The 21,792-nt window shown below is 48.1% G+C and overlaps 1 protein-coding gene and 1 pseudogene across 11 annotated transcripts in view; one reads left to right on the plus strand and one right to left on the minus strand.

The window, feature by feature from the left end:
* Window positions 1-21,792, plus strand: part of TACC2 (transforming acidic coiled-coil containing protein 2) — a 212,716-nt gene that overhangs the window by 15,724 nt on the left and 175,200 nt on the right. For 8 of the 11 annotated variants that reach the window (XM_019813929.2, XM_019813936.2, XM_019813930.2 and 5 more), the window contains 2 exons: window positions 79-156; window positions 7,481-7,540. The exons of 1 other annotated variant lie outside the window; for it this stretch is intronic. In XM_019813929.2, the coding sequence (XP_019669488.2) occupies window positions 124-156; window positions 7,481-7,540 (93 nt within the window). In that variant the 5' untranslated portion in view covers window positions 79-123. The remainder of the gene's footprint in view (window positions 1-78; window positions 157-7,480; window positions 7,541-21,792) is intronic. 2 more of the 11 variants (XM_045040773.1, XM_019813931.2) reach the window with 1 other exon arrangement.
* LOC111557214 lies at window positions 8,515-8,634 on the minus strand (annotated as a pseudogene).

Raw genomic sequence — 21,792 nt, forward strand, 5'->3', positions numbered from 1 at the left:
CTGAGTTGATGGGCAGACCAAAAAAGCCTGAGGTCTTGTTCAATTTTATGGATGTGTATACCCTTTTATTTCTTCCAGTTGCTTCTGGTAAAATCCAGAGGGTCGCTGGCACCCTGAATCACCATGGGCAATGAGAACAGCACCTCGGAAAACCAGGTGGGTGTCAGGGAGCTTCCCCCTCAACCTACCCGGATCGCTTGATTGACCTTGACTAGGTTTTTTTTTTTTCCCCTGAGCATCTCCCCCTCCATCCAGGAAGGAGCAAGCTAAAACACAGATTGGGGCACGTGAGTGGCTCGGTCGGTTAAGCATCCGACTCTTGATTTTGCCTCAGGTCATGATCTCAGGGTTCGTGGGATCGAGCCCCACGTCGGGCTCTCTGCTGACAGTCTGCTTGGGATTCTCTCTCTCCCTCTCTCTCTCTGCCCCTTCCCTGCTCTCTCTCTCTCTCATTCTCAAAATAAATAAATAAACATTTAAAAAACACAGATTATACCTGGATACATATGGCACATGTATCTGCATAAGTATTTCTTATTCCCATTTTCAGAATTGTTGCATTCAAGCTAGCCCCGATTTTATAAACTGTAAAAAACTACTTTAACGGTTAATTTCTTGCTTTTAACATTGACATAATAAGAGTTTGGCATATTTTTTTCTGGATTGTGCCCACCCATCTGTTCCCTTGTGTGGATGCATCACAGGAGGATGAAATAAAACCTTATCCACACTCCCCCCCAAAATAGTTGTGGCCCTCAAAAAGCGATCTTAAACTCTATCACTGTTGAGCAGATTAAACGCGAACTGTCATTTCCACGTTAGGTCGGGTTTTCACTTTTGAGGAATGAGTCTTAAGTGCTCAATCGTGCATAAGGCTGGCGTTGTTAAAGTACGTTCAAATTTTACAGCTATCCATTTTAAGTTTGAGAGATTCAATTCAGTGTCCTGGTGAACAAAACCAGGGGGACACTTTCCTACCCATCTCGCACACAGTGGGAATTTTGGATCGATGGTGGTGAGCCTTCCGAACGAGGTAACGGGATCTGAAAGCAGCGCAAAGCAATCTGGTTTCTCTCTGCTTTTTTCCTCCCTGCAATCTTCTTTTCCCAAGGAGGAACACGGGAACCATCGAGGGCAAAGGCAGCAAACTCCAGTCTTCAGGAGCAGACCAGAAACAGTAATTGTAGTAAATGGCAGGTTAGGAGACAGTAGAGAGAAGGAGGTGCTGTGGCAAACAGGAGGGATCCTGTCCTGTTGTCTGGAGGGGGCACCACCATCACCTCCAGCTGATGGCTGCCATGGCAGGCCCAGTGTTCCAAGACCCTGCAACTTCTTCAACAGAAGTAAAAAACGCATGTTTTTCTATGAAATCGCAAAATATTTTTAATCAAAGTTTTTCTTTTGAGATAATGGTAGACATGGTAAACAATAGCATGCTATTGCAAGACATCGTACAGAGAGATCCCTGCACCCTTCACCTAGTCCCCCCAGGGTAACATCTTGCAAAACGTCAGCGCACGTGCAGACTGACATTGATGCAGTCAAGATACGGAGCATTCCCCCCACCTGAAGGATTCCTTTCATTTTCCTTAGATCCACACCCACCGCCCTCCTGTTCCCTTCTCCTAATCCCTGGAGACTCCTAATTTGTTCTGTCTTGTCTGGCTTTCTGAGAATGTTATATAAATGGAACCACACGATACGGGACCATTTGGAACTGGCTTTTTTCATTCAACATGGCTTCCTTGAGATTCATCCAGGCTGTTGTGTTAGTTGTTCACTCCTTTTGCTGGCTGAGTGGTGCTCCACGGTATAGAAACATTTGCTGTTGTTTCCAGTTTAGGGTGATTACAAATAGAGCTCTCAGGAACATTTGCATATAGGTTTTGTGTGTGTGTGTGTGAACATAAATTTTCATTTCTCTGACACAATTGCCCAAGAGCACAATGGCTGGGTCATGTGTGGTTGTATGATTAGTTTTTTGTTTTTGTTTTAAGTTTATTTATTTCTGAGAGAGACAGAGACAACGCAAGTGGGGGAGAGGCAGAGAGAGAGGGAGAGAGAGAATCCCAAGCAGGCTCTGCACTGCCAGCACAGAGCCTAATGTGGGGCTCGAACCAGCAAAGCCTTGAGATCATGACCTGAGCGGAAACCAAGAGTCATATGCTTCAACAACTCAGCCACCCAGGTGCCCCAGTTTTTTTTTAATTTTTTTAATGTTTATTTATTTATTTATTTATTTATTTATTTATTTATTTAATATTTTATTATTTTTGGGACAGAGAGAGACAGAGCATGAACGGGGGAGGGGCAGAGAGAGAGGGAGACACAGAATCGGAAACAGGCTCCAGGCTCTGAGCCATCGGCCCAGAGCCCGATGCGGGGCTCGAACTCACGGACCGCGAGATTGTGACCTGAGCTGAAGTCGGACGCTTAACCGACTGAGCCACCCAGGCGCCCCAATGTTTATTTATTTTCGAGACAGAGAGAGACAGAGCATGAACGGGGGAGGGGCAGAGAGAGAGGGAGACACAGAGTCGGAAGCAGGCTCCAGGCTCTGAGCCATCAGCCCAGAGCCTGACATGGGGCTCAAACTCACGAACCGTGAGATCGTGACCTGAGCTGAAGTTGGACGCTCAACTGACTGAGCCACCCAGGCGCCCCCCCATTTTTTGAAAATTAATATTTATTTATTTATTTACATTTTTGAGAGAGAGACAGAGCATGAGTGGGGGGAGGGGCAGAGAGCGAGGGAGACACAGAATCTAAAGCAGGCTCCAGGCTCCAAGCTGTCAGCGCAGAGCCCCAAGCAGGACTTGAACTCACAAACTGTGAGATCATGACCTGAGCCAAAGTTGGACCCTTAACGGACTGAGCCACCCCGCATGTTTCGTTTTATAAAGAACAGCCAGTTAGATAGAATCTCTGCACCATTTTACATTCCCACCAGCAACAAGTAATGTATGAGTGATCTAGTTTTTCTGCTGCCTGGCCATCATTTGGTGTTGTCACTGTTAGGTGACACCATTCTGATATGTGTTGTGATATGTCACTAATGTCACTATGGTTTGAACTTGCCTTTCCCTGATGATCGGCCATGCTGACCATCTTTCATGAGCTCGTTGCTGTCCATGGGTTCTCTTTGGTGAGACAGGTGTTCGTGTCTTCTAGCCGTTTTCTAGTTGGAGTTTTAAGAAACTATTGAGTGTTGAGTCTTGGTGTAGCCTAGATACTAATCTTCGTCAGATTGTGATTTGGCAATATTTTCTCCCATTCATGGCTTGTCTTTTCATCACCTCAACAGGCTCTTTTACAGAACAAAAGTTTTTATGAGGTACAATTGATCAGTTTTTCCTTTTCCTTTTCTGCCAATTCTAGTGCTTGTGGTGCCAAGTCTAAGAATTCTTTTTCTACCCCTACATCCTGAAAATTTTCTCCTATTATATTATCTTTTCCAAAAGTGTTATAGTTTTACATTTTATATTCAAATCCGTGATCCATTTTGCATCCATTTTTGTGTAAGGCTTGAGACTCAGGTTGAAGTTCATTTTCTGTTTTTGTCCTGTTTTGTTTCGCCATTGAATGTCCATCTCTCCGGTACCATGTGTTGAAAACACTATTCTTTGTCCATTAAACTGCTTTTGCACCTTTGTCGAAAACCAGTTGGTCGTATTTGTGTGGGTCTGTTTCTGGGTTCTCTTTTCTATTCCACTGATCTACATGTCTGCTCTTCTGCTGATACCACAGTCTTGATTACTGCTGCTGTATAAGAAGTCCCATCCCCCTTTACTATTTTTCAAAATTGTTTTAGCTATTCTAGGGCGTAAAGCTTTCCATGTATATTTTAGAATAAGCTTGTCTAGGTCTAAGAATACCTTACTAGGATTTTGATATGGATAATATTAAACCTATAGATATACTGGAGAAATTGACATCTTTAATATGATGAATCTTCCAGTCTGTGAACACACCCAGTGCTTCTCTATTTATATAGGTCCTATTGATTTCTTTATCATCATTTCATAAATTTCAGCATATAGATCCTGTATACGTTTTCAGTTTATGCCTAAGTATTTCATTTTATTTGCAGTGATTATAAATAGTATTTTCATTTTGGTTTCCACACGTTCATTGTCAGTGTATTGATTTTTTGTGTGTTGATTTTGTATCCTGTGACTTTCCTGAATTCACTTATTATTTCCAAAAGTTTTTTTGTAGATTCCTTGGGATTTTCTATGTAGACAATTTGCAAAAAGGGGGGGTTGCATTTCTTTTTTTCAATTCTGTATGTTTTTTATTTATTTTTCTTGCCTTATTACTGTGGGTAGGAATCCCAATACTATGTTAATTGGAAATTGTCTGAGTGGACATTCTCACCTGCTTTCCAATTGTGAGGGGAAAGCATTCAGTCTTTCCCTGTTAAGTAAGATATTAGCTGCAGGTTTTTATAAATTTTCTCTTTTAAAAACTATCTATCTATCTACCCATCTATCTTGTGAGTAAGCTCTAGGCCCAATGTGGGGCTTGAACTCATGACGTTGAGGGCAAGAATTGCATGCTCTACTGACTAAGCTATATATTCTCTTTATCAAGTTAAGGAAGATGCTCCTCTATTCCTAGTTTGCTGAGGATTTTTTTTATCATGAATAGGTATTGGATTTTTTCAGATGCTTTTTTTTCTGTATCAATTGATGTAGCCATATGATCTTTCTTCTTTGGGCTGTTGATATATTAGATTACGCTGTTAATTTTCAAATGTTGAACTAGTCTTGGATACTGGAATTAATCCTACTTGGTCATAGTGTATAATTATTTGTAAAGACTGTTAGACTTGATTTGCTAACATTTTGTTGAAGATTTTTATATCTAAATTCATGCTAAATATTGCTTGGTAGTTTTCCTTTTTTACCTGGTTTTGGTATCACGCTAAAGCTAATGTCATAAAATGAGTTGGGGAGTGCTTTCTCCTCTTCTACTTTCTAGAAGAGATTGTTTAAAGAAACTTTACAATTTTTCAAGTGTTGGCAACTAGTTTAAATTATTTTTGAACATTCTGTGAGTCAAAAGGATGCTCCTGGTGGCTGGAGTTGGCTCATGCCCTACCTCTTTGTAGTCTCTAACTTAAAGAAATATTCTATCTTACATTTTATTTATTTATTTATAAATGTTTATTTATTTATAAACGTTTATTTAGTTTTGAGAGAGAGAGAGAGAGAGAAAATGGGCATGAAATTGGGGGAAGGGCAGAGAGAGAGGGAGAGAGAGAATCCCAAGCAGAGCCTGATGTGGGACTTGATCCCACGAACTGTGAGATCATGACCTGAGCTGAAATGAAGACTCAGATGCTCAACTGAGGCATCCACCCAGGCACCCCAACGCCCAGCACATTTGTCAATGTCTGAAGGCAGGGTTGGTATCACGTCTCCAGAGTGGAGGCATGAGTAGAGGTCAGGGATGCCACTAAATGTTCTCAATGCACGGGGACAACCCCCACAACGAAGAATTATTCTTCTCAAAATGTCAAAGGTGCCAAGGTTGAGAAAACCTAGAATAGAGGAATATTTGTCCTACCGCTTTGAGAACTCCTTGGGGCAGTGGCTGAACTCCTCTAATCCAAGATGAATTTCTACACAAATAGAGGCACATTAAAGTGGCTTATAGTTTTCTTTCATTACCTTTACTAAACTACACTGTTTAGAATTGAAAGCTGGTTTACTGGGCATAGACTCATAGAAATGGAATTTCTAGGTCAAATAAAGGGTGATTTCAAAACTCTTGCTCTAGATCTAGATCTATCTATAGCTATATTCAAAATACTTTCCAGAAAGATGATGCCAATTTATACGTTTCTCATCAGGCTATGGGGGTGGGGTCCATCTCATTATATCCTTGCAAGCGATGAATATATATATTTCAGTGTTTCAGATCTTCTCACCTCCTGCCAGCCCCAAACCCTGTTCTCCCTCCTCAGTTCCCTTCTGGTTCACATCTCCAACCTCAGCCCCACATGACCCAGCAGGACATGATGGAGTTGCCTTCAGGATTCCAGGGTCAGAACAAGGTTTGCCTTCCACAGAGAAACAAGTGGAAAGAAAGCACAAGTATATTTGGCTACAGGAATCAGGGCTCCCCCGTGGGGCTGGTGTTCCAGACTTATCTTTCCACTGTCTCCTGGGTGTCTGTACCTGAATGATCCATGGTCACTTCCTGTTCCTCAAACCTGAATTAAGCTCCCCCACCCTAATCGTCTTCTCCTTCTGAATCCCCCCTCCTGGGTACCACGATCTACCCTACCATCCAAGACAGAAATCTGGGGATCACCTCTGACTCCACTCACCCCCCCTTGTCCACATTTAATAAATCATTCTATGATTAATAATTAATAAATTAATGGCCCAGCCATTTAGTCTTTTAGATTCCTGTTTAATGGAGACTTTTTTTGGTTGCGAGAGACAGAAACCTGTCTCCAACGACTGTAGGCTGAGAAGGATTGTTTGGCTCGTAGGATTAGGAAGTCCAGAGAGAGGGTCTAGCTGCAGCAGTCACTGAGTCCAGAGGTTCAAAAGAAGATGCTGGAGATCTCCTGTCTCTGGATCTTGCTCTGCTTTCCTCCGTGATGCCCGAGTGCTTAGGGATGTCCCCTCGGCCTGCAGAAACAACAAAACAAAACAAAACAAAACAAAACAAAACAAAACAAAACAAGCCACCGGCTACTCTAGGCATCCAGGCTTCTTCTTGTTGGCGATCCAGCCTCTGATTAGCACCGTCCAAGGACTGGCCCTGATGGGGTCATGTGCTCTGTCTGGGATCAATCCATGTGCCACTGGATGTGGACACTCTGATTAGCCCGCCTGAGTCATGCACCCACCCTTGCAGGGGAAAGGTGAGCCCCGGTTGATGACGTCTCCATCAATGCCACTTAGAGCACTTCCTCAAAAGACAAAAAGGTGCCACGTGTCCAAGATGTAGTTTTAGTTTTCCCTCTCCACCCCCACCATCACACCCTCTTACCTCACACCTGGATCAGTCCAGACAGCTCCAAACTAGTTTCTCTGCCTCCACCCTCCCCTCCTCCCATCCCACCCAGGGCCCCCGGCCTCTCCCAGAGGCTCTTTCTCTGTGAAGAGACACTTGGGGGTCCCAGCATTCTGCTTACAAGTGACCTTTTAGAAGGCAAGACCCAGGTCTGAAGGAAGGTCCGGTTCACAGATTAAAGACCTGGCATTGAGGATCAGCCACGTCACCGGGGCAAAGGAGGAGAACAGGCCTGCCCAGTCCCAACCCTTGCCTGCTCGCTATACCCTCCAGTTGCAGGTGCCTTTCCCTCTGGGACAAATGTCCCCTGTAGCCACGGGCAGGGCGGGAGTACACCCAGCAGGTCAGACCCGGGAGTAGAGACCAGCCAAGACTGTCGCTGTGGTAGTGTGGGGGGTCTTGTTCCCTGCGGCCCATCCTAATGGCGGGACTCCTTTGCTTCCAGCAAGAGAACTCCGGCTTGCATAACGTCATCCTGTGGCCTCCAAACCCCGAGCCTGCGCAGGTACCCGAAGTGTGCTGTGCGTGGTCCGCATCTCAGCCCCCTTCCTAACACCTAGATGTTTGCAGCCTTTGTGTGTGGCACGTTCCCTTACACTTTCAGGTTTGCTGCTCCTCCTCCCATCGCTTCCTTTCATCTACCTCAAATGAGTTGTAAAACAGTAGAATCTGCAATACATGCTTAAATTTTTTCTAATGTTTATTGATTTTAGAAAGAGACAGAGAGAGAGAGAGAATGAGCGGGGGGAGAGGCAGAGAGAGAGGAAGACACAGAATCGGAAGCAGGCTCCGGCCGTCAGCACAGAGCCTGATGCGGGGCTCGAACCCACAAACCTCGAGATCATGACCTGAGCTGAAATTGGACGCTTAACCGATTGAGCCACCCGGGTGCCCCGGCAATATGGATTTAGATTTTTTAAGATGACATTTTGGTGCGCTATGCTGTGAGATGCTGAAGGAGGCTTATGCTTCCCACGTAACGCAGATGCTGGGAGCCAACACTAACCTTCCACACTCATCGGCTTTGCGTTCCCTTGTCCTGGAGTGCGGCTTTTATGGAGTGGGGGTCCCGTCTGCACCACCAGTGGGCAAAACTGATGTGTCGTAAAAAAACAAAAAACAAAAAACAGATTGCATTCTGAGTCCATTGTCAGCGTCGTTGTGCAGCTGGCTGAGTCTCAGAATTTAAGCTCGGGCTGAAGTGTTGGACACCTGCTGGGGAAGAGGGCAAGTTCGGGGCCCTGCATCCATTTCAAGGAGATTTTTCCTGGAGAGAATGTCAGGCAAGGTTGGTGTGTGCTTGTGGGCGTGGTCAGTGTGAGGCAATAAAATGCCACCTGCTCTGAAAGCCCATCACACCTAGGGAGGAGGGTTAGGCTCCTAGGGGACAGGTTCCTGGCTTTAAGGAAACAGCAGCTGCACCCTCGAGGGTGGCTGGATGTCCCATCAAACAGGGATGTCGTTGTCGCAAACCGACCTCTGTGCTCCAGAGCCAAAATATAACATGAAGACAGAGTTTGGGGATAAAAAGGAACGAGAGTTTTAAACTGATAAGAACAGATACCACACTTGATCTCAGCCAAAAGGCCGACAAGCGATGGGAAGCGAGAGTTTTTACTACTGTGCCCGGTGAAAGAGGCTGTGGCAGGCTAATGCCTTCAAGACCGCAGACCCGCCTGGAATAAAGGACTGAGGGGGTTTGTAGGAAAACAGAGGAACTGGGCAGTTTCGATAGGAACGTGGTATGTGCTGCCCGTCCCGTTGGACACGTCCTTGAGGCGGCACCGGCCACCAGCGTCTCGTTACTGAGCATACACTGAGGTCGCCAGATGCCAATATGGATACTGAGTTCCTGGAGCAAAGGGTTCTACACAAAAACAAGTGAAGGAGATGGGTGGGGGTGGGGGGGGGCTTCAAGAATGAGAAAGGGGAAGATTTGTTGAGTTTAGAGTCAAGCCTTGCTGGCGCCCTAGTGCGTCCATCTTAATTTCCATTCATCTTTATGTTTCTATAGCAGTTTCAGTGTCTGAGGCTGTGACATAATGCGGTCATGTGCGTAGAGCACGGTGGAGCCTTGCCCACATGTGATTTCACCGGGTTCTCATCAAAATCCCGCGAGGTGGGCAGACCAGGCTGCTCACTCTTGCTTTATGGACAAAGGAGCAGGCTCCGAGGTTAATCATTGTGGGTCATTGGGGTGAGTGCAGAGCAGGGATTAGAACCCCGGTCTCCCGGGCATCACAGAGAATGGCAGGTCAGAGTTTTTTGCACTGGGTTCTTCTGTCCAGCTCAGGACTTTCCACAGCACCTTGCTACCGAGCTCAGGATCCCACGGACAGTCTCCCTGATGTGGACATGATTTTTCATTCACTCACGGGACAATTTTGAAGCCTCTGCTGGGTGGCTGGTACTGGTGTAGGTGCTGTGCATTGGACAAACCATGTCCCTGCCTCCTGGGACTGACATCCAGCTGGGAGTTCGAAAATAAGCAAGTGGGGGGCGCCTGGGTAGCTCAGTCAGTTAAGCGTCTGACTTGGGCTCAGGTTCATGAGTTCAAGCCCCATCTCACGGTTCATGAGTTTGAGCCTCATGTCGGGCTCCGTGCTGACAGCTCAGAGCCTAGAGCCTGCTTCGGATTCTGTGTCTCCCTCTCTCTCTGCCCCTCCCCTGCTCACGCTCTGTCTTTCCCTCTCAAAGATAAATAAACATTAAAAAAATTTAAAAAAAAGAAAAGAAGCAAGTGAGCAAACAGACAAACCAACAAGTAAACAAAATACAATGTTTTTTAAAAAGACTTTATCAATTGCCTATTGTTTCCCAGTCACTATTCTAGCACTTGAGATCACCAGTGAATAGCTCAGCCATAATCGACTCTGGCACGGCTTCCCCTTCCACAGGGAAAAACAGACAATGAGCCAGCAGGCAAATACACTCATAATAAATGTTCCAGGGGTAATTGGAATCAGGCGCTAATTTTTTAAAATTTTTTTTAACGTTTATTCATTTTTGAGAGACAGAGTACAAGTGGGGGAGGAGCAGAGAGAGAGGGAGACCCAGAATCCGAAGCAGGCTCCAGGCTCTGAGCTGTCAGCAGAGAGACCGACGCGGGGCTCGAACCCACGAACTGGGAGATCTTGACCTGAGCTGAAGTCGGCCGCTCAACCGACTGAGCCACCCAAGGGCCCCATCCAACCCAACCATGTTTAAGTGGACGGTGGACAGTTCAGTGGTATTAAGCACATCACGTTGCTGGGCAAGCATCCCCGCCATCCGTGTCCAGAAAGTTTTCATCTTCCCAAACCGAAATTCTGGGTCCATTAAACAAGAATCCGCATTGCCCTCCCCACTCCCAGCCCTTGGCAACCACCATTTTGCTCTCTGTCTCTATCAACTTGACTACACTCGGTACCTCATATAAGTGGAATCATACAGTATCTGTCCTTTAATGACGGATTTATTTCACTGTAACATAATGCCTTCTAAGTTCATCATGTTGCAGCTTTTCTCTTTAGGGCCGAATAGGATTCCGTTATACATATTCTACATTTTATTTATCCATACGTCTGTTGATGGACGCTTGGATGCTGCTGCTCTAAACGTGGGCGTACAAATGTGTTGGATTCCATGCTCTCAGTGATTTGGAATATATATCCAAAAGTTGAATGGCTGGATCATATGTTAATGCTATGTTTAATTCTTTGAAAACCACCAAGTTTTTCCACGATGGCTGCACCATTTTACATTCCCATCAACAGTGCACATGGGTTCGAATTTCCCCACAGCCTTGCCACCTCTTGTTATTCTTTTTGGTTTTTGCTTTCGTAGTGGCCATCCTGGGGGGGGGGGGGGCGGGGAGGGGTGTCTCATTGTGGTTAGAGGCTCTTTTTGATAAGTGGCCAGAGGAGCCCTCTCTGCCGAGACCCGATATGCCGGGAAGGAGGCAGCCACATAAAGTTCTGGAAGAGGAACGTTCTGGAAAAGGGAAGAGCAACTGTGACATGTCTGGGAGGGATGAGCTTGTGGTATTTCGAGATCAGCAAAGAAGGCCAGTGTGGCTGGAGGGGAGTGGGTGAGATGATGGCGGGATGTGAGACCAGGGAGGTGGGTGAGGGTAAATCTTGAAGATTTACCACCAGATTTCAACAGAGGAGTCACAGGACGTGGTTTGAGATTTTTTTTTAATATTTATTTATTCATTTACTTATTTGTTTATTTTGAGAGAGAGAGAGAGAGAGCAAGCACATGAGTGGGGGGAGGGGCAGAGAGAGGGGGAGAGAGAATCCCGAGCAGGCTCCATGCTGACAGCACAGAACCATGAGATCATGACCTGAGCTGAAATCAAGAGTCAGACGTTTCACTGACTGACTCACCCAGGCGCCCCTGGTTTGAAGTTTTAAAAAAGAGCTTTGTGGTTGTCATGTGGAGAATGGTCTTTAAGGGGCGGAGGGCGGAAATGGAGGAGAAACAGTAGTTAGGAGGCCACTGGGAAAAGGGACTCAGGACTAATCCCTGAGATGTCCTTTAATATTTAGATGTGAGCCCAAGGGGAAATGGAGGAGTCTGTGAAGGAGTTGTAGCCAAAGGCCTAGGATGATGGGGGACCTGGGAGGCCATCAGATACTCCTGAGAAATCAAGGCAGACACCCGCCCAATGACTTGGCGATGTGGGGCCCATAGATGTGAGGGAAACCTCATGTTGCCCTCAAGATCCTTGGTAAGCACTCCCAGTGGAATGACAGGGATGCGGTTTGCGGGGGAGAGGGCTGAAGTGGAAACTGAAGATAAGGAAGAGGGAGTAGAGGGAGGGGTATCCACAATGCAATAAATTTTTCTAGGAAAGGGATCAGAGTCTTGGGACAGTGGCTAGTGGAGAGCGTTGTATGAAGGCTTAAAGACTGAAGCTCCCAGATGCCTGCATGCTGGTGGGAAGGAGGCAGAGAGGCAGAGGTGGATGGAGGACAGGTGACAGATGGGCGGACCAAAGGAAGGCTGGCCTTGACCGTTGAGAGGCAATGGGATTGGAGCGGTTGTGGGCTTACATCAGGGTTCCCTCCGCCGTTGTGGATGGTGGGGAGAAGATGGAAACAGATACACCTGGGAATCGTGAGGCTCGGGGAGGGGGAGCAGCTCTCCTCTGATGGCTGATTGGGGTGCACACGCGGTGGAGAGTGGGGTCAGATGCGGCAGGGGATGTACTGAACTGCACGGGAGCTGGGGGGATGGCAGGTGCCTGGGGGGACCGGACCTTCACGCGGTCACGGAGAGAAGCAGGGATGTGAAGCATGAGAGGACCTCTCGTCATAGTCTCTTGGCAGTGGGCCAGCAAATTAGCTTAATGATTTTTGCTTTTGAAATTTTTTGGCAACAACGGATCGTTGAATTGGTTGGTGACCTTTTAATCTTAACTCAAGAAGTCAAGTTTAATAGCATCACCGTGGTCCTGTATCTGGATCCCGCTGACCAGTCAGTTATTTCCTCTTTGATTCACACAAACTCTGCTTAAACTCTGAAATTTAGGAATATGGCCTGGATTTTTTTTCCCCCGCTGTGGTCCCAAGAGAGGAGAAGCCATTGGTGGGCAAAGTTCACACAAACAGGCTGGACTGATTCTACCCCTTTATTGAATGAGCTAAGGCCTCTCAGCTCCAGGCTGGCCCCTGGTGGCTGCCCGCTGCTGCCTCCTGGGTCCTGGTTGTCACTCCTGCTCCCTCCCTCCCGTGACTGACTCACTGAAGCCTTGGGGCAGGCAGGGTGATCTCAGGGAGCACAGAGCAGCCCGGTCCCTAACATGCACGGCTGTGACCCACACCCAGACCCCAGGCCTCTCTCTCCTGCAGACGTGTTGGTTGGGAATGAAGAGAAACCACACACAGAACCACAGCTATGGAGGATGACTCACATGGGGCAGAAGGCACGATCCGGCCAGAGGTCGGCAGAATTTCTAACACCGAGCCAAGCGGAGCCTGCGCTGTCCCTGGGAGTTCCCGGGTCCTAGTCTGCGTGTCCCTCTTTGGGACAGAGGTGGAGATGGCATTGTGACAAGAGTAGCCTTGCTGGGGTTTCCTGCGTCAGGACCTGCATGGGGGGATTGATGGTGAAATAAGTCGCTGTGAAAGGTGACCAGCATAGTCATTCAGCGTTCTGTACTCAAGTGTTCACTTTGGGAAGCCCCACAGAAGACCTCTGAGCTCCGGGCATGTGGATTCCAGAGCAGAAGGGCAGCATTCAACCCACCTGCATTACCACTTTCTGGATTCTTCTTGGGCTCATCATGATAGCCATTAATGGCTCTGACACTGTGAGGGGGGAGAGAAGAACACACAATTCTATTATTGTAATGGCCTCGCTTAAAAATATATGATCATTTAAAAAACTCTTTCTTTTGCGAGAGAGAGACAGAGATGGGGGGTGGGGGGATGTGCAGAGAGAGAAGGACAGAGAGAATCCCAAGCAGGCTCTGCACCATAAGCACAGAGCCCAGTGCAGGGCTCAAACTCACGAACCACGAGACCATGACCTGAGCCGAAACCAAGAGTCAGACACTTAACTGACTGAGCCTCCCAGGCGCCCCTAAAAAACCCTTTTAAAGCAATGTCACCCTCTGGATGTTTCTGTAGTTTGAGTCTCAGAGAAAAACGATTTTCAACTATAGAAGCTGAGATCAATGCTATGAAGCAAGAAGACAGGTGCAGAGCCGCCTGACCTGACCCTGGGTTCAGGGAAGGCCTCCCGGGGGAGCTGCTGTTTGAGCTCAGAGCTGAGGGAGGAGCAGGAAATAAACAGGATTCAGAGGGCACAGAGCAGGTCGCGGCCCCCAGCCCAGGCCTCGCTGGGGCAGGTCCCTCTGGTTCGTGGCTCAGCGTCCAAATGGGAGCCTGGGCCTGAAGTTTATTCCTGAAGGCGACCTCAGCCGCATGGCCTCGCGTTCTGGCATTCCCCCACATCCAAGAAGCAGAGGACCAGGAGGACAGGGGACCCCGTGCTACGTGAGCTGACCCCGGGGTCTGGGACCACCCACCAACGTGACTGAGCATGTCTCTGCAGGCTGAGGTCAGCTGTGGCTCAGGCACCACGTGATGATTATTCTGCTTAATAGATAAACGACCCATACGTACGCGCACGTATTGTTTGAAGCGACAAATGCTTGGGGCCCCGGTTTTACTTGGGGAGGGAGTTTCTCTCTTTCCTGCGGGACCCAAGGAGCCCAACACCCCGACAGCATTAAACTAGCCCTAGAAGGAACCGCGTCTTCTAATATTCTACTGGCAGCAGGTGGGTATTTGGGACGATTTCCCTGCACTTAATGAGAAAGAAATTGAAGGAAGGGACAGTGAACCAGGATGAACTCAAGCTCATAACAGTGGATTGCTCCTTCAGTGTGACTTGTCTCCTGCCACTGTCTCTTCTCCCAGGGGTCCGTTAGGCTTGGTGCTAATTCTCACTGGAGCGGTGGCTCTGGGTTTGGGCCAGATGCATCTTCTGAAGAATCAGATGAACTGCTTTAGCTCCACGCTGTGATAGCCCCTGGGGCTCTTAGTTAATGAGGTTTGAGTCAGTTTCTTCTTTGTAATGGTAATAACTAGCATATAGGAGTATCTTCCATGGTCTAGCCTTATGTTAAGTGCTTCTCATGTATTATGCTATTTAACCTTGAAAACCCTGTAATTATGACCCCCATTTTCTAGATATGGTCCCAGAGGCATAGAGCCCAAAGGCTTACAGCCAAATAAACGGTAAAGCTTGGCTTTTAACCACCGGTAACCACCTTACTCTGGAGCCCGGCTTCATGCTGCTCTCCCTCGAAAATGAGCAAATGGAGGAATCCTAGAGGGGCAAAACAGGGTTTCTGCCTACATTTGAAGTTCAGTTGAGTAAATGTTACAGGACTTCATAGGCTATTCTGACATACCCCACTCTTTGAATGCAGAGCCTCCCCTCCATTTGTGCAGCCCTCTGTCCTATCCACAAGGTTCTCCCATCAACCACTGGGGCAGGCAGCCCGGGTTCGTGGCCCCCATTTTATAGATAGAGCAACAGCCTCCAAGAAGTGCAACGATTTGGGTTTTCTAAACCGGTCTAGGCTTCTTTTAATTACATCGCTCGTGAAGTATTAAACCCACACAAGACATCAATATTGGGCAATGTTTTTGACATCTCAAAGGTTTTCTTTCTCTACAGACTAAAGATGTCCCGTAACATGTCAACTCGGGCATCTTGGAGGCTCCTAGGTTCTTTTTGTGTTTTTGTTTGGTTTGTTTTGTTTTGTTTCGTTGGTGACTCTTAGCATTTTGACCCAGTTGCTTTTGGGGAAAGGAAGACAAACATCGTTCACGGAGTGTGCATCTCCCGTTCATTCGCTGTGAGGATAGGGACCGCATCGTTTTTTGTTTGTTCCTAATTAAACCTTTTATGTGGGAAATTTTCAGGTCTGCAGAAAAGTTTTAAAGATAGCACAGAATTCCCACCGACTCCTCCCCCAGCTTCCGCTAAAATTAACATCTCGCACCATGTCATGGTTTTTGATCTTCGTGTCCACCTAGAACCTAGATTGGACCCTTCTGGACACAAAGGAGAAGTGTCAAAATGCAAACACGACCCTCGTTTCCCCCATCTTTTGAGGGAAGAGTGGGGCTTCAAAGCCAGCCCTCTCAGACCCCCAAGCTTGTTCGTGTTTGCTGCCCTCTCATGGTGGAAGACATTCCACCTGGGGAGGCCTAAAAGGCCACTCCTGGGGCCTCCCCGCTCTCGGCCTGACCAAGTGCCTGCCAGGCGAGGCCGGAGGCCCCTGGCGACCCCGGCTGCCAGGGTGGGGGAGCCACTTCTATCTTGTGTTTTTGCCCTGAGGTGAAGAAAACGTTTGGGGTGACCCAGCAGAAGTGGCCTGAGCATCCGCCTTCCCTCGACGGGGCAGATGGGCGGCGCGGCCAGCCCCACACAGAACCGTGTTCCTCCATATTTGGCAGCCTGGCCATTGTTTCTGAAATCCGATTCCTAGTGCCATGGGGATGACCTTTGGTCTACTTCCCAGCATTCACCTGCAGTCACGCTGCTCCCAAGAAGCTTGCTCAAAGAGGGGGCGAGTTGGCAAGACACTCTGGTCATGATCTAACTGGCTTAATGAAGCCTCCTTGTTGGCATGACCAGTAAAGCCAGAAGGGAGAACATTTAAGAGGTAAGGTCAGGGGATTTTGTTGTTTTTTTTTTTTTAAATCATAAGACACTTGAGCTCTCGATAAAGCGTCGTTTTTAGAACTGGAAAGTTGCTGTGCCCGCTTGGAGATTGCTTTAAAATAGACCCGGGGCTCTGGAGCATTCTGGGGCCAAAGAAAGGCTGTTTGTTTACTCGAGCGGTGGCAGCAAAGGAGAGATTTGAAGACGCAGCTTGACAAGGCAGTTTGTCATGCGGAGGACCGCCAGTTTTTCCGTCCAGCCTGCCGTTTGGAAGTGGGAGGGAAACTTTAGACATGCGTGCTGTTCTGCAGTGACGCCCGTTGACCCCGCACAGCCCGTGTAGTCCCGTAAGCAGCAGGACTTGGCGTGGGGGGCGGGTGGGGTGGGGGGCACTGGAAGCGGGGCTCAAAGACGCTGAAGGAAATGTGGCAGACGAGTGAGCTCCAAGGGCGGAGCGTGCCTCTCCCGGTCTTGCAGAAGGGCCTGCCAGACGAGACGGGGATCGTCTAGTTTTCGTACACTCAACAAATATTTATGAGGTGCCTCTCTGGGCTGGGTGCTATTCTGGGCAACGAATCGAGGCTGGTACAGACCACCTTATTCATAAGTGTCCGGTTGTTTTAGTTACTTGGCGCGTGGCAGGAAGTTGGCAGGGATCCGAGGCAACTGCTTCCGTGTCTGGTGAGGCAACATAAGGTAGGGTTCGAGAGCAGAGGCTGGGGCTGAGTCCTGGCTCCATCACTTTCAAGCTGTGTGACCCGGTGCAAGTGGCTGAACCTCTCTGTGCTAGGTGTTCTTATCTGGAAAATAGGGTTGTGAGGATTGAATGAGTTGGAATAGGTAGCACGTAGAAGAGCGGAACTTGGCACACGGGAAGTGTTTGTAGTAATAAGTTTGCTGTTACTGTTACAGCAGAAAAAAAGGGCTGTGCTGGCGTTGGGTGTTACTGCTATTGTGGAAAGGGCATCGGACGTCAAGGAAGAAGACCTGGCCAAGCCATTGAACAATCTGTTTGCCGTCTGAGAAATGGGAAACGGTTTCCCTTCCTGGTTAGCTCGCAGGGATTCTGTAAGAATCTGATGGATGTCGACGCACTTTGGAAAGTGCAATGTGACATTAGTTCTCTGTTAGTTCTCATTAGTTCTCATTAGTTCTCTGTTAGGAGGAGGGATGGGGCTGAAGAGGCAGAGAGGCAGAGCGTCTTTCTCGGCCTTAAAAGACGAACCTGAGTCCTCGTTATATTACCTTTGCCTGAGGAAAGTTAACACGTGGTCCCTTATCCCCCTTAGTTAGAGCAGAGATCTGTCCCCCTTACACCATCTGTTGTTTGCATCTGTCTGGGCCGTTAGACATGTCAGCGTCTTTCCAGAATTACTTTAAAGTAACCTTGATCATGGGATAAAGGGCTGGAGATTTATCTGTCAAATTATTTGCAGAATAAGTCACTGCAGATAATGTGGTGATTGAAGGGGAAGCCTGGCCGTAGAAGGTGTTTGGAGCCGAGGCCCATGTCGCAGTCCGACACGCAGGAATTGGGTTACGACCTTAAAACTTCAGGACTAAGATGAGAATGTCACTCCCTCTGTATTGGCATTCTTGAGTTATCATAGTAAACATTTTTAACTCATGCACCCAAAGGTAGTAGTCTCATATAGATAAAGAACATTCTAGAAGGGTCAGAAATACTTTGGAGTCTGAATTTACAGCAATGTAAAGTTTGGACTGTGTTGATACTGTCCAATAGGGACGATGGTCATCTTGGTTCACAGATCAGGAGACTGAGGCCTGTAGGACAGGAAGGAGCTCTCAATTCAGGAAATGGTTCAGCCATCACGTACGTCAAGCCAGCAGGGGGGTCAGCAGCCCTTTTTTAGTCAAGGGATCAGCCCCAGCTCTCTCTACCTCCTTCGACACGTCCCCACTAAAGGGATAGAACAAAAATGCCTTTTTCCTGGCGCTGGGGTCAGAGAGAAATGGGTCCACTTAGACTCCACTGTTGGGAGATCACGGCCCAACACTTGCCCTCTGCAAAGCTCAGCTCTAAAACAAGGACACGAATAGTACTTGGCTCTTAAGGTTGTTGTCAAGATTCAATGACACGGTTCATAGAGACTACTGGCCCGGTGCCTGGTACTTAGTAAGTGCTCAATAAACATGAGTTATTGTTATTTCCCCCACATTCGGTCTCAGCAAAAGTGAATGGAGAGTTTCTAATTGTAGTATCGTGTGAGCACTAGAATGTGCGGCCCCTGAGAGTTGAGGCATCTTTTATATTTTACCTTTGGACCCAATTGTGTGAACATAGCAGCCAACACCTAAAACGCATGCCTTAGCTGGGGGAAACAGAGCCAAAGTTAACTTGTTCCTCAGGCTGTGTATGAAGGTCAAAGACACCACCCATCCAACACAAGATTCAAGGGCTCAAGAAAATCCCAGGTTCAGACTGCACAGATGATTTGCACCCAGATGTCCAACAGAAGCTCCAAAAATTGATTCACAACAGTCCTGGCCTGGAGGTTGATAGAGGTTTTGGCGGGGGGGGGGGGGGGGTGTGGGGGGGAATCCTCCTTTCCTGGAAGGACTGGGTCTCCCCCTTGGGTGGCCCTGTGTTCATACCTCTGTGGTCACAGCACAGGGGTCTGTCTCCCTAGTCTGTGAACAACTCCAGGGCAGGGACCAAATCTCAGTGATTTTTGTAGCCCCCACTTCTAGCACTGGTTCTGGTGCGTGCTAGGGTTTCGATGAATGTATCTTAGATAATTGAATGAATCACCAAACTGGTAAATACTTTCTGGAAGGTCTGGGTGAAAGGAGAAATTTAACGAATGATGTGGCTGCCTCAGTGCCTGTGGTCACAGTTGGTGAATTGGTGGGCTTAGGAGAGGACTTTTGTCTTTCCAGTTGCTCTCTCTGTTGAGCAGGGCTGGGCTGGGTCTCTCTCTGGGTCTCACCTGTGAGGGGTGAGAGAAGATTCGTAGCGACAAGGAGCAGGCAGCCACAGGGAGCCCTGGCAAGTCCGGAGAAGCCCTTCTTGCCTATCTCCTGGTGCCTCACCTCCACTGCCTCCCTTGGGACAGGACCTGGGGCTCACCGTGCCCGGTTTCTCCCAAACACCCAACAAGCCAAATGCCTAGGTCTGAGCTGCAACCGCTGGAGGAAAGGGAAGCTGTTTCGAATTCACATGAAGGCGCCGTCTGCTCACAGCCACGCACCTGCCCAGAGCAGCGCCACCTTCCAGTTTTCACGAAGGCGCCCCCCACCTCCCCCAGGTGAGGGGCTGCCCCGCCCTGTGGACTTGGATCACGTGTCGGATTTAGGCACCGTGAAAAGAAGTGAGGTCTTGTGCTAAGACCCAAGAGCACTAGCTCTATGAGATGGTAACAGGTGGCACGTGAACAGAGGATGCTGTGGTCAAGAAACTTGGGGAAACTGAGCTACAGTACAATGTGTTATTTTACCACAGAACTTCTCAGACCTTTCCCTAGGCTCTATTTTTTTTTTTTTTTTTTTGAGAGAGAGAGAGAGAGAGAGTGAGCATGCGAGCGAGGGAGAGGGGGAGGGGGGGCAGAGAGAGAGAGGGAGAGAGAGAATCTCAAGCAAGCTCCATGCCAGGCATGGGGCCCAACTTGGGGCTGGATCTCATGACCATGAGATCATGACTTGAGCTGAGATCAAGAGTCAGATGCTTAACCCAATGAGCCACCCAGGCGCCCTTGCACTGTCAATGTCTTTTAAAAAATTTTTTTAATGTTTATTTTTTAGAGAGAGGCAGAGCATGAGCAGGGGAGGGGCAGAGAGAGAGGGAGATACAGAATCTGAAGCAGACTCCAGGCTCTGAGCTGTCAGCACAGAGCCCTACATGGGGCTGGAATTCACGAACCTCGAGATCATGACCTGAGCCCAAGTCGGACACTTAACTGACTGAGCCACCCAGGCGCCCCTGCACTGTGAATTTCCAAAAAAGGGCTAGATAATGAGCCCTTCTTAAACTTATCTGACACAGAACACTTTGTTTCCTTCAAAGCTGGTCTGATCTCTTATGGAATGTACTTTTTTGGTTGCAAGTGACAGAAACGCAACTTGTGCCAGTGAAGGCAAATGAGGACTCAAGATCTTGTGTAATCGTTGGTTGAAGAGGGCAGAACGGGCTGGACCCCAGGACCAGCTGGAACCAAGGCCTCCACAGCCCTGGGACCTCTGCCCTCTGTCCCTCGTCTCGGCCTCTCTCTGCCTGCTGGCAGTGGTCTCTCGCTGCAGGCCGCCTTCTTCCACAGCGGCTAGAAACAGGCTGCCGGTGACCCTTGCACGCATGTCCTACAGAACCCCCACCAGGTTCCCGTCCCTCTGGTTCTGCGGGGGGTCCTGCTGAGGACCTGGTTGACCCAAGTCTTGCATGCACCCCAACGGGCAGGGCTGTGGGGCCTTCCTGGGAAGATGAACTCAAAGACAACCACTGCTTTGGGAAACACTGCTTGGGGTTTAAAAAAAAAAAAAGCCTTTTTCCATTTCTGACATTTATATTATACTTTAATGAGCATTCTTTGAATTGAATTCTAAAAAACATTTTTTTAATGTTTATTTATTTTTGAAAGACAGAGAGAGAGTAGGAGAGGTGCAGAGAGAGAGAGAGAGAGAGAGAGAGAGAGAGAGAGGGAGACACAGAATCCGAAGTAGGATCCAGGCTCTGAGCTGTCAGCACTGAGCCCGATGTGGGATTCGAACTCACGAGCCGTGAGATCATGACCTGAGCCAAAGTCAGACGCTTAACTGAGCCACCCAGGTGCCCCTACATTGGGTTTTTAAAAACCTCTCGTCTCTTTCCATCCCATGATTTGAAATTTGGACTGTCCCTTATATGTTTTGTATCTTGGTTTTAAAAATTGATTCCCCAGCAGATGAACTTATTGTAGAAGTGAAGGAAAAGGCAACCGCTTCTCAGACTGGTTAGGGCTTTGAACAGGTGGCCCCAGGTTTCCATGGGCTCATCATTTTTTCTGTTCGGTGTTTTCCCCCAGGTTTCTGGCTGGATTCTGGTTCACAAAGTCATGGGGAGGGGGTGGGGAAATATCTCCCATCTAGGTGTTGCCACAAGCCAGTTGGGCACTTGAAGATTTTAGATCAGATATCCTCGCTTTCTCCAGGAGAGCAGATGACCCCCAAAGTCTGGTACGTGTCCCCAGTCATCCTGGGGCGCCTGGGTGGTTCAGTTGGTTAAACGTCTGACTCTTGATTTCGGCTCAGGTCAGGATCTCGCGACTTCGTGAGTTGTAGCCCCGCGTCAGGCTTTGCGCTGGCAATGCAGAGCCTGCTTGGGATTCTCTCTCTCTCATCCTCTGTCTCTGCCCCTCCCCCACTTGTGCTGCCTCTCTCTCAAAATAAATAAATAAACTAAAAAAAAAAATAATGAAACAGTCGTCCTACTCAGCTGGAATCTTGTGTGTAATTGTGTTTCTCCTCCATCAGATGGGAGCAGGGGTCACCATATATCTCGGTGTATCACTCGGTGCCAGGACACGGGCATTGCTCAGCCCGATGACAAAGCAAGTGAACAACCTGACACTTCAAATTATTTTTTTTTAACATTTA

The sequence above is a fragment of the Felis catus genome, chromosome D2 (genome assembly GCF_018350175.1).
Source record: "Felis catus isolate Fca126 chromosome D2, F.catus_Fca126_mat1.0, whole genome shotgun sequence".
In the NCBI taxonomy this organism is placed as follows: domain Eukaryota; kingdom Metazoa; phylum Chordata; class Mammalia; order Carnivora; family Felidae; genus Felis; species Felis catus.